Consider the following 13,583-nt stretch of genomic DNA (forward strand, 5'->3'; position numbering starts at 1 on the left):
ATCTCATTAGATATACAAAAGGACAGAGTGACTTTCATTCTTTGGCATTGATTTCGTTACTTTTTTTTTTCTTTTTATCAAATACTTAAACACTTTTTGTTTGGGTTGGCATCAGTTTATGGGTTTTGCCTGTTTTTATTCAACACTGTTAAAGGCGTCCCGATAGGCTACTCGTAAAAAGGAAAGAATTTTATTTTCTCAGCATGAAAATTACTCATTATGTACGGGGTGGGATTATATCTTGTCTCAAAATCTGCAAAATATATCAAAAAATTTAAAGACAAAAAATGTTTGGATTCACTTATATTTTTAAAAGATTATTATGCTGAGCGTGTTTTTTCTTTAAGACATTATACATACATACATGAACTTACAACTAAATATTACCGTTTCTGAATTTTATGTCAAAAATGACACTCCCACTTTGTTATATGTTTGGGGTTGATTTTCTTATAGAAGAAAATCTTCTATACGAAGTGGTATATGTTGATATTTTGAAAATAGATAAATACAGGGCGATCAAAAACTTATATTACAATTTTAAATGAAAAAACGTCATATTTTTATTTAAAATAAAAGGAAAGGAAAAAGGTAGATGCTGCTTTTCCACGAAAATGCATACCCCTTGTATATATAATAATATGTGTTATATTATTTTATTATTATATAAATTATTATATTAATGAATCCAAACAAATTTGGTCTCTTAATTTTTTTTCATCTTTTTGACAGATTCTGAGATTTATCATCCTATAATATTCATATTATTTTTTTTGTATAACTATACATAAAAATTACATTATGCAGAAATTAAATTACAAAAGATCACAATATTCTTCGTCATATGACGAACTGTAATTTTATACTTAAGAGGTCGTCGATGGTACAATCAATATTTATTGAAATAGTGGAATGCTTTTCGCCAGTTCTCTGGCGTCACTTCCTCAGTGCCTTGATCAAACAATAGTTTTGGTTAGTTTTGGTTAGTTTTGGTTAGTTTTTTCATCTTTTTGACAGATTCTGAGATTTATCATCCTATAATATTCATATTATTTTTTTTGTATAACTATACATAAAAATTACATTATGCAGAAATTAAATTACAAAAGATCACAATATTCTTCGTCATATGACGAACTGTAATTTTATACTTAAGAGGTCGTCGATGGTACAATCAATATTTATTGAAATAGTGGAATGCTTTTCGCCAGTTCTCTGGCGTCACTTCCTCAGTGCCTTGATCAAACAATAGTTTAAGTTTTTGGGCGTCGTCTTGCGCCCACATCAGTTCCATTTAGTTCACAATTCTATAGCGGTGTGGGCATCACAGTTACTTTATATTTTTCCATTCTTCTTTATCAAATTTCAAATTCAGTATTTTTTGAGTCGATAATTTCTTGTTTTCTGACAGAGGAAATTTGAGTGTTCTCTAGGCGTTGTATCCATAACTTCTACTGAATCAGCCAGAAGATATTTTATCATTTTACCAAGATATTTTTCACGTCCTCGTGGTAATCTCCCGTCAGGTTAGCAAACCTCCCTCTTTGCTTTCGATATGGCCTATTGTTAGTCTCATCCCCTTTCCTTAAGACACTTTAATACCTGTTGACAGGCCAACCATCAAAGTTTCGCAGCACTCGTTATATTTTTGTCGTGCCACTATGTAAACTATATAACTTCGTTAATTTATGTCTCATCAAGATTTCTTCTATTCTTTTTGGTACTTTGCCGGCAAACAATTTCATCATTTTTCCTCCGAACACCGAAAACTTAAGTGTAATATTTGTAAAATTCATCTTTACATATTTAATTAAACTTTCCGAACAGTAAAACTCCTTTATTAAGTGTTATATCTGGTAGATACATTTCTTGCATTAGTAGTATCCATTTAATTAAAACGGCCGAACACTAAAAATTACAAAAGTTAAAAAGCGACGTTGAAAATCCACCAAAATATGCACGGTTGCATCGTCGCAATTAACGCCAATACGTGTTGAACGCGCATGCGCCTACCGACCGGTAGGCGCTCGCTCGAGAAGTATTTTTGAGTATATTTTTAGCGTTAAACGTGCGTGCCCTCCCTCATTACCAGAAAACACTGGCGGCTCCAGTAAGAGTGAGACTGTGGATTGGTTGCAGGGACGGCTGTGCAGCGCCCTGGACATTACCGAGGCGCTCAACGGCAGAGGACTGGTCCGTTTGCTCGTGACCGTCGAGGACTTGTGTCATTTTGACGAGCACACGAAACGGGCGACCGACGAGTGTGGGCGGGGAGCAAAACCTACCCTTCGGGATACCACAGTCTCACTCCTGCTGCTGTCGGTGTTTGTCGGGACGTTGGCGCTGTTGATCGCGTTCCCTCCACCCAACTGAGTTTTTTCGGGGGTTATTTTTGGAACCGGGCAGTATTACCGTCGCACAGTGGAACGAAACAGATATTTTGTTCAACATTGGGCAATATTTGTTATATAATCTTTTCAGAGTACACAGAATAGGCCGGGATGGTAAAAAGTGCACCTGGAGCTAATGTAACATAAAATAGGCTTGTGGCGATTTACAGATATATTATTTAAGTTTTTTAAAATGTATTATAAGGTCAGAAAAGGCAAGCAAAAGCGAAATACCAAGGATTATCAGCTCTTTATAAACTCAAACAAAACATTGAAAAGCTATTTATTCTCAAGTAAAACGTAATATATAAACATTTAAAAAAAAAACAGCAAAAACATTAACTGATAAATAATGTCTATCGAACAAGTCTAAAATTTTTAATGACAGTTCATTTTTCAAATATCGAGGGTCCTCGATATTTGAAAAATAAAAATTATTAAGTAAATCAGCCAAGACAAAATGATGCAAATTGTTTTGAAGTCTGAAAGGGCCGCCAGGTGGCGTAATTGTTATCTTAAATTTTAAACCTTGGTTTCTATAAAAAATTCCTAATGTATATAGTTAAAATGAGAAATATTTAAATCTTTTTTTGTTTAATGCTGTATCTCAGCAAGGAAAGTGGTGGGAGTGTTCGAATATTTTCTTAAATTAATGTCTATGTCTCTAACGAACTTTAATAAACTTAGAGTCTTTAAAACGAGCTTCTAGACTATAAATCTTACTTTAAATGACGCGATTGCGATTGCTTACTTTGAAACACGCACCTCGATGTCTTTATCCTAACCTAAAATATGAGCAAAAACTGACGCAGGAGGAATCCAGAAGTTTTGTAAAAAGCGTTACAGTAGCCTGTGGAAGTTTGTATGAAAAATTTGAACTAATTGAAACGGTAAACAATCAAAAGACTTTGACAAGCCTCCCTGCAATCTTGTTCATTATAATTGAATTACTTGTGTCAGACAAGTTCATTTATTCATTTTTTGAAAGGTTCTCCACAGTCTACTACTTAAATAAATTAATGTTAATAAAATTAGTATCCAACAAATAATTAACAATAATAGTGATAATAATAATAATAATAATAATAATAACGTTTATTTAGTGAAACGCAATAACAGAATAGTGACAAAAAATAAGTGTTGTGTCATTGGTGGCACAAACATAGACTAACACAATTTCTATAAAAGACAAATATACGATTATAAATAAGCATAATGACCGAAGTAGTGACCTAGTTAGTGATTAAGCGTAATTTCTCATTAAAAAATAAGTGATAATACTAAATATTTGGAAAAAGCTAAGCTAAGCCCAGGAGATTTGGTGCCTATTGATTAAATTGTAAAGAAGTAATAAACATAATAATAACTTTATAATTTTATTTTGATTTTAATTATCTTTTGGCATTCATAATAATAAATTTGAGTTTTGTTTGGTAAATCGGAGATAATAAGACATTAATAACAATCCGTAAAGGGAAATTTAATTTGTTAAATTCTTTTGTTCATATTTTAGTTTAGGATAAAGATATTGAGATGTAGTTTTCACTGCATTGTTGTGCCCTTATTTGACTATCTAATGATTAAAAAAAACATGAGTCGTATTATTTTTTCCGACTATAATAGAAAACTGCACCTGGTGGTCAAGTAAGATTCCCAGTTTATTAAAATGCGTTAAGCCTGTTCGGCTTTTTATTTAAGAAAATGTGCGAATAGCCCCCACCTGTTTTCTTGCAGAGATAGAGCAAAAAGCATGATAATGCTCAATGTAACTTTTAGTTTAATAGCTTAACGTTAGAATTTTTTTATAAAAAACGAGGTTTAAAATTGAAGAAAATAATTACGCTCTCATTTTTTTTTTCAAATTTTTAGCACTCTCCGTTTTCCTAATAGCGTACCTCGTCGTTCTTACTGGGACATCCTGTATATATAACAAAAGTATAATGGTCTGTTATATGCCGTTTTTCGTTTCTTTCGCACTTTTATTTTTCTTAATGATTCGAGCTATATATAAAGATTCGAAACGTAGTTAATTAATAATAATTAACGATAAGATGTATCTTCAAAAATTTGACAAACATTTATTGACAAAGAACGCCAGTTAGATTAAAACAATAATAACTTTTATAAAACCTACGGTTAATTTTAGTCTAACAATCAGATTTTAAGTGAGGTCTGATATTTTTTCTTTTGAAACTACCGAATTCAGTTTTCCATTTTCAAAAAAAAAACATTAGCCCCATGTCCAATATTTAATATGGACTCGTTCCATTGTGCGTCGACCTTGCAATACCGATTCTCGTATTTATTTACAAAGTTGAAACGCAATAGAGAGCGGCGACCAATATTCCTCTCATTATAAATGTTATTTTGTCAAAAAGGGCGACTGAATTACCCACCTGTTCCTTCCGTGATGCATAACCCGTTTACGGAAACAAAAAATGACGAATTAATAATTTTATTCAGTCATTTTTGACAAAATTGGAGTTATTTGAAACAAAGGGGTTTTGTGGGGCCATATTGAAAACAAATGTCGGGTTGTGGTATATACATTGTTCCCCAGAGTCGATGGCTTATCAAGAATAAAAATACGACTTTAAAAATTGGGTTCGGGCAATACCCATACATTAACTTAATTTTTCGAATGAATATATTATTACATTTTTGGATTCTATGAAAAGTTCTATAACTTGCCGTGTAACCTTAAAACAACAATATTAAAATTACGTTGTAGAAAACAGTTAGTAATTAACTGTCTTTCAACTCATTTAGGTAGAAATCTAAAATTTTGGCTATGGCGTGTCAATAGGCTGCTTTTATCCACGTTATCCACTTTTTCTTCGGCACAGTGAAGCCAGGAGGGCAAAGTACTTCTTCAGTGTGGGTGGTAATAACCATGAAAGTCTTTTGGACTTGCGGCTGGTCATTGCTAATACACTTTTTCCTCTCTAATCAGGTCCGACTTTCACCTCAAGTATTATGTTTTACCACAACTATTTTGAATCATTTTGGAGTTAAAAACAAAAAAAAATACGGTTTATGATTTTATTTCCAAAATAGAGTTAAAACATATGTTACTTAGGACATAGACATTTTAAAAATCGGAGGCGTCTGGTCCCAGCAGATGTAGCCACGCTGCAGTGTCTCAAACATTCTGTAAATAGAGATCATAGCCTCATATGCCTGCAATTCAATTTTTCAATGCTTATCTTCTTCTAGTTTCGAGATACTTCTAATAGGCCATCGAATTTGGGGAACCCTAAATAGACGCTTGGGCGCCTGGTATATTTTTAAGTTTCTGCGACAACCAAATATTTAAACTTATCGTATAACCCATCCAGTTTAGTTTCGAAGATACCTAAATCAAAAATGTTCAGAGTACAAAGTGATCGTTTTTTTTTACATTCCTTATTGGATAGTTTTTTTTGTTAAATAAACCAGCCTTACGAGCGAGTGAGAAAAGTAAGAATACTTTTAGTTAGATGCCACGTCGGATTTAGCTAGGATTTGAAAGGCGCCTTACTAATGTTAAGAAGTGATGATCACTCTAAAAGTAGCGGTAGCGGTAGTCTTGTTATAATTAGTGAGATGAGCAGTGCTTAATATATAATTGATTGCGTATATTTTATTTCGTAGTATTTAATGCTTAATATATACAGATTTGAGTAGCTCTTAAGTGGATCGATCTCGTGGTATACCTTCGTACCAGTAATTTTTATAAAATTTACCTTAGTACTAGGATAGATATGTTCTGGCATAGACCAAGCTTTCGCAGAGTTCCGCACCAATGCTAAAAATAATTCTGCTCCTGTTTTGCCACGTTGCCAAATTTAATTTTACATTAATGATTTTGTGTTGCGCATGTTTTGGCTCACTAATAAGGAGCGCTTTCTATAAACAGTATTAGTGTCTATGTCTATGAGGGGCAACCCGCATTATCTAAAAAAGTAATACGAACAGGGTATTTATAAATTCTGGTATCGTTTTTTCGCCATTTGCGTATTATAACCGTATGTATTAAAATAATATAAGGGATTTTTATGTTGAAATGTAAAGGGTGATTCATGTTGAGTGTTTGGGGAGTTTGAGGAGTTTAGGGGAACTAAATCGTTTTTCTTTTGAGAGAATATTGGAGATACAAATGTATATTAGTAAAAATATTTTTTTTTGCAGGAAAAATACAGTTTTCTTAAAACTTTCTTTAATGAGCTAGCTATTTAAAATTTTTATCAAACTTTGACCGTAAGCCATACACTGTGTCAAAAATGTACATTTCTCAAAAAACATTTAGTAATATATTTGACATTGCTATGAAGAAGTTCAATAATTTATCTAATAATAATATTAAACTTACAACTATTTATTATTGATTTGTTAAGCAAGGTATTTCAAAATTATTTGTTGATGTGAGATTTGCGGAACTGCTTAAATTCTTAATGAATTTGTCATACAATATTTATGTTTGAACTGCCTGACGTTCGAATTTTGTCAGCTATATCAATTCTAGATATGTAGCTCCCAGCATCTTGAGATGAGATTCAACTAGCATTTCGTTTTAATAGAATAATGTCAGCACCCCGATTAGCTAGCAATGTCGCTGAACTGCGATGAAAAGAATATCCTGTGTATTTCATTGGTTTGAGCAATTTTCAAAACTTTGGCCTTGCGCAAGCGTAAGTTATTTTTCTTCATGCATTATTTTATATCATCAATACAGTAGTGAATTAAAAAAACCAAGGCAGTTCACATAATCAAATGGTTCATATAATGCAGATTTCATGAAATGAATGTAGATAATGTTTATTATCTATTTATTATGTATATCATACATATGCTGTGATGTAGTTTCGGGGATTTTTTAAGGAATCTTCTTACTCATTTCCAACCTGCCATTTTTGTTTCGCGATTGAAAACATGTTTTATTTTATTTTGTTCTACTACATCAAATACTATCCGCCGCAAATCACTGGAAATTAGACCAAAAAACCGTGTTTTCATATCAGTTATATGAACTGCAGCTTCCTCTTCGGTGGCTTTAGAGAAAGTTACTCTAAGTCCTCCCAAATCGATCTTAGAACTGTCTTGTTAGGTAAAAGCTAAGCTAGTTTGTTAACAGATTTAACTTGATATTTTATTTTCACAAAAACAGTTGGTATTCCTTTGATCCCTCTGATCGCTTGTAAATAAACTAAATGTGAACTCTAATTACCCTAACAATCAGCCAGTGCCATGCGGTGAAAATACGGCTAATGGCATTGGCGGAGTCTATAACGGGCATGCCCCTATGTAGGGTTGCATTTAAAAGAAGTTTTTTATTGATAGTCTTTTTCTTTAGGATTTTACATTCAAACAAAATTTTGGTATTTGGTAGGTATTAAACTATAAAGCTGCGGTTTTCTGCAATAAAAAATTCAAAGTTAGGGAGGTAGGCACAGTGCAACGTACTAATATACGCGGTGTTCCATTCGAATTTCCCATGTTATCGTGTTTCGAGTTGACTTGGAAAGGCTACAGGCGTGTTAATATTTCAAGATGGCGCGCTTAAGCTATATACCAAATTTGAAGAAAAATGTCTAGTTCTCTAGACCTCGACGTGAATCAGCCTTTATTTGAGAGCCACAAGTGATTTTTGAAATTGCTGGCAACTAATTAACGACCTGAACGATCCACGGCAACTATTTTTTCCATGCGTACTTTCGTATCTTCGTTTAACTTTTGTAGTTCCTGATAGATTCCGCGCAATCCAAAGATTTACTCCGTAACTATACCTACTTTTATTTCCAGTCATTCATCCAACGGCGAATATCGTATTCCACAGATTATTCGTTTTTATATATATTCGGTTATCATTATTCCATATTATATTCTTCGATCATTCTAGTCACGTGTCATACTACTTTCAGTATTATAAGTCGTTATTATCAATCGTAAAGACTGTCAAATAATTCCGTATTGTCTACGTCAGGCAGATATTTTGCAAATTTTACTTAATATTTAATTGTAAGTGTTTTGTATTATGTTTTTTTTTTTTTCTCCCAAAATAAGAACTCGAAAATCGCGTTTATCGAAAATTTGTGAATAGTATTTATGAATGGTATCGAGAACGGGGGCTCCGTCTAGATCATCGGGCACGACTGCCGGAATAAAAGGCACATTTTTTCTCAATCACGAAAATATTTGTGTTAAAGTTATTTAATTTCAAATCAGAAACTGTGCGTACTTTTTGAGTGGAAAATAACACACGAACTTAACTCGGTAGAACGATGTTCAGGTACTAATACAATATGGCAACTAGCTATACTTACTAAAAGAACGAAAATTTGGAGTTATTAATATCAGGTACTGATATTATAGGTTAAAAAATAAAAGGGATATCGTTGCATTTATTTTTTTTAAGATAAGAAAGTTTATGTGTAAAGCGTCCTCTGGCGCTGATCCAAGCAGCCTAAATCAATCAGTGTTGATAGCCTAAAGAATCATTTTTAACAACTCCAAGTTTGCCAAAATGCGTTCGGTCATTCTGATGTCTGAAAAATTTTACGAGATAAGGAAATAACTATTTAACAAAAAGAATTGAATTTATCCCAGCTTTACGGTGTCAATTTTAGCCATTTTTAATATAAGTTTTTTTCCCAAAAAATCTGATTTAAACTTTGAACTTAAAAATAGAAATTACTTTTCGAGATACCATCTTTAATCGGGACAGCTAGTTAACACAATTCATTCTGATTATCGAATACACAACAATGCAAAAAACATTTATTTAATATACAATGCGTATGTATGTATGTATATTTTTGAAAAAATAACGACAAACAAATATTTGATCTTAATACCTTATAAAGATCCTATAAATCAAGAAAAAACCCTAATGTAAACAGAAAAAAAGCACATCAGCATAGTTATCATTGAACTCATAAAAATACTTGTGATTGTCTGCGGCTTCAATTTTTTGAATATTGGTCATTTGCCTGACAACACTAACTTGTTTCCAAGTCTCGTCCAAAAACAAGACCACATCTTTCAGGTTTATATTTTCATAGATTGCAAGAAAGGCGTGCAGTCAAGATATTGGAAAAATACCGATGTGTTTCCATCGTCACTAGTCACTACAGAGGGATCGAACTCAATTTACAACCACTCATTAAAAGTCTCCCGTGTCACCTAACTTTATGTTGAATTATGATAACTAAAAGCCTGAGTTGCAACACGGCATGAACGTAATTCTCTCTTTATTCACTTTCCTTCCTGGAGCGGTTGTCTCTCCAGAATGTAGTAGTAGTGTTTTAGTTGGTAGCATTCTCCAAAAGAGATCACTTTCATCCATCCGCATTATAAATTTCATCATTGGTTGGTTCAGTTATTCTTTTGAATTCATTCCTTAAGTTATTCTACAAAAGTATGGACGGCATCGTAATCAGTAGAGATTCGCCACAGTCATCTGACGAATACCGAACCGCTTCTAAACTTCTGAAGCCATCCTTGTCAAGCGCGAAAATCTTCTTTCTGTGTCACAGTTTTATAAAAAGATTTTAGTTTCTTGCATAAAATCCAGACATTGGTGTGCGTGTAGAAAATATTACCTTTAACCCCTGACAATCTTCTAGGGTTTAAACGAAAAAAGTGAAACTATTTTAATTACATACATACATGTTTTTGCCGCCAAAATCTCAAAGAACTGATAATTTTACGTTCGTATCATAAATTTCCTTTCAGATCCTGGCATCTAAATTACGAGATTTTCTTAAGAAAATGAAAGTTGACATTGAAAATAAAGTTTAAGTTGAAATCAATATCCCTATTAAATTCCCCGCTAATAATTTCGTTAAAAGGTAGTCTTAATTGTATTCCTTAAATAAAAACTCGTGAGAATTTCAGTGGTTTCTAAAGGTTTTGTCATGCGCCAAATTTATCAGCACAAAATATGCAGTATATGAAGTATCTATTTTTGAAACTAGAAATGCTTAAGACTATTTTTATTATACATATTTGGCACAGAGAAACTTGCATAAGCTTAAAAATGTTGCAAAAATATTTTCCAATAGGTTTTATTTTATAACCAACTAAATTGTAAAAAGGGTCATTGACTTTACAATGTACATACGTTAATACATACGTGACTAAATTTATTAGAAATAATTACTAAGTTAGCCGTAGCAACACCTACTCCACAAACGGAGCGTACCGATATGATATCGCAATTTGGGTGTTCCGATGAATTGTACTGTAATTTTCATCACCCTATTTTAACCAAAAAGGTAGAATGAAAGACCAAAACAATAGCCGTTAAAACGAACGAGTCGTTGCGCGACATCTGGCGGGGAACCTCTTCCTGCTACCATTTTTTCCCCATTTTCACCTAACATTTTTTCCCCTAGAATGTGTATTATTCTTGTATGCTTTTTAATAAAACCCGAAAGGATTGCGTTTGATTTTATTTAATGCGTGACCAAAGCAGATCGTTTGGTATTTCAGAATCTCATATGTTGCGCCGCTGACGTCCTCGAAGGGAAGGGATTGGTCCAAGTGGCGGTGACGGTGATGGAGTTGATCCGGTTTCACTCGCCCAGATCTCCGCTTCATGCTACCAGCGTGTCTACCGTCGTTTAATTTTAAAGGAGGTATAACTTCTTCTGTTGTTTCAGTTGAGACGACGACTGACTCACGATTCACCTATTTATTTATTTTTCGCAAATATATATATATATTGCACCTCGGGGACCCTGTAGCCGGCGCCCCTATTTGCCTTTAAGTTGCAATATCGTTTGTCATTTACCACGGATACATGTGACTCAAATCGTTTTCAAAATAGTTCTTTTAGATTTTTAGTTATTTTTTAAATTCTGAAGTCGTTTCATGTGAACGGGAATGGCAACGATTCAATAAAACACGTAAACTTGATAGTTTTAGGCAACTCGTAAAACAGAGGTATACCCATCCTTGTCTGACACACGCTATTCGCATTAATTATTTGGGTTATGTTAATGAATTGCTTTCTTATTGAAAAAAATTAAAAACATATTGATGCAAATCCTTGTAAATGTTAACTTATATATTAGCCTTTAGTTTTCAATTGCAAAAAGAGGTAAAATCGTATTTTATTTCCAAGTAAGGCAGAGTTAAAAAAAAAACAAATTTGCAGTGCCTTCTGTGCCTTTGTCTGTGTTTATTTATTCAAATCCGAAAAGGTTTTTAACATGAATGAAATAGTTAGAAGTTTGTTGAATAATTAGCAATTTGTTTAATTAACTGAATTTCATAAATATCTCCAAAATCTAAATTCTCGATTGTTGGATAATGTGGTAAAAAATAATGTAACTGTCCAGAAAAATGTTTAACAAAATTCTTTTTGTTTTTTTTTTTTGTGGATTGTCATTGTTTTTCAGTATAAAAAAGAACAAAGTAATCTTCTCTATTTATAACATTTACAAATGTTTTTTGCCATTAGCGCTACCATAATGATGATCATAATTTTCCTTAAATAATAAAATATTCTCTTTATGATCTGTTATAACTTTCTACACTGTATAAACTATAATAAAATGTAATTTGATCACTGTCAAGTAGTGTATACAGTTCCATGTACAGTGGCATTTGTATTGTTATAACAAACTCCTCTCACTCTTGCACGAGATGATCTTGGGAGCACTTGTATGTTGGAAGGTAATCTAATACTCATTATAAAGCCCAAAGCAAATGTTTACTCGTATATAAAATATGGCGGGACGTCAGGCGATTACAAAATGTGAATTCTTCTTTTTCTTGAAGTTCATTTAGTATATTTGTATGTATTTCCATTTAATAGCTCCTAACAGTGAACTTGCGCGGTTTTCTCTGCAAATGAATTTCGCCCAAGCTTATAACAAGATACGACATGCATCTAAAGTGCAGTGTACTTTGCTGGAAGTGCAGGGATAAAGTCAACCTTTTTTCCATCCCAAATTCATATCATATAAATTTTTTATACAACACGACAGAAGCTGGCTTGAATATTGGCATCAGTCTTATTAGTGCGAAAATATTTAACACGGCATTTAAATTTCCTTTTACAATAAAAAAACTTGAGAATCTGTGTGAATATTTTTTATAACAAGTTGCTTTATTCATTCCTCCTCAAGAAAAAAACACTTCTTTTAAAAGTTCAGAATTGTAATGATAATAGAACAACCAAGCCCTAATTCTAGAACTTGATACATTTCCTTACAAAGGCATATGGTTTTGGTGAGTAAAAATATTGGATTTACGAAGATTACGTCATAATTTCATTATATTTTCTTTCTCGTGGTTTTTGACCAACAATATCGCAGAATGGCACCCCAGAGAATTTGTTTTCTAAAAGCGAGCGCAGGTTTTCAGTGCAATCTCATGTTGCATTATTTTCAAAGCTTTAAATTTCGTCTCCTTACTTCTCCTATCCCATTCGCACTTATTAATTTCTTTAAAAAATGCTTTATTAGCAAGTACAAGTTATATTTTCTTTCCCATTTTGCTACTTTTATATGTGTATGATTTCAATCTTTTTTTGCTTTGCAATTAAGTACATATCTAGATGGTTATATTTGTAAATATATCGGTCAAGAAAAAATCGTAAAAAAAAATGAACGGAAGACTTAAGTGTGACGCTGTGAAATTTCGTATTGTAAACGTGGTGGTTTGTCTCAAGTTTTCCGCACGGATATCGCTTATTTTGTAAGAGTTTCAGACATATCCGCTGAAGTTTTCATTAAGGGTTAGTTTAGTCATGAATACTTTGCATAAATAAAAAATTCTTAGTTTTTCGAAACTGCCGGACAATAGATGGATAATAAAAATGTTTTTTGTAAAGGGTTGAAACTTGGGCGCTGTTTGTGGAATATTTTTGGAATTTTCTTATTATAATAAATTAATTTTTTGAGAGATGGAATTTCTCTTTCTTTTGGAACCAGATAAGTATTGGGATTTCTTAACATTCATTTATTTATTTTAGTTTTTATTTAGTTATTCATTTAACCAGAATTTTGTTTTTCGAAAATAAACTTAGCGACAAAAGAAGTTTAATTTTGACTAGAATTGCTTCAGAAGTGTCAGACTTTTTTTTCTTCAACTCCTGACCATTTTTTGGCAACGAATTTGAAATCACTATAAATATGGTTATTTTAACTGGAAGTATAAAAAAATGTACCGTCTAAACTTACGCAATAATTTGTACAGAAAATG

At 32.5% G+C, this 13,583-nt stretch overlaps 1 protein-coding gene across 2 annotated transcripts in view; it reads left to right on the top strand.

Annotated features, from left to right (window-relative positions):
• The window catches only part of LOC132697503 (leucine-rich repeat and calponin homology domain-containing protein), a 69,474-nt gene extending 56,621 nt beyond the window's left edge, over positions 1–12,853 (top strand). Inside the window, exon 10 of one of the 2 annotated variants that reach the window (XM_060663096.1) lies at positions 10,863–12,853. In XM_060663096.1, the coding sequence (XP_060519079.1) occupies positions 10,863–10,997 (135 nt within the window). In that variant the 3' untranslated portion in view covers positions 10,998–12,853. The other variant, XM_060663095.1, reaches the window with a different exon arrangement.
• Positions 12,854–13,583: the final 730 nt, after the last annotated feature.

This window comes from Cylas formicarius, unplaced genomic scaffold, assembly GCF_029955315.1.
Source record: "Cylas formicarius isolate icCylForm1 unplaced genomic scaffold, icCylForm1.1 PGA_scaffold_1__22_contigs__length_36826433, whole genome shotgun sequence".
NCBI classification, from domain to species: Eukaryota; Metazoa; Arthropoda; class Insecta; order Coleoptera; family Brentidae; genus Cylas; species Cylas formicarius.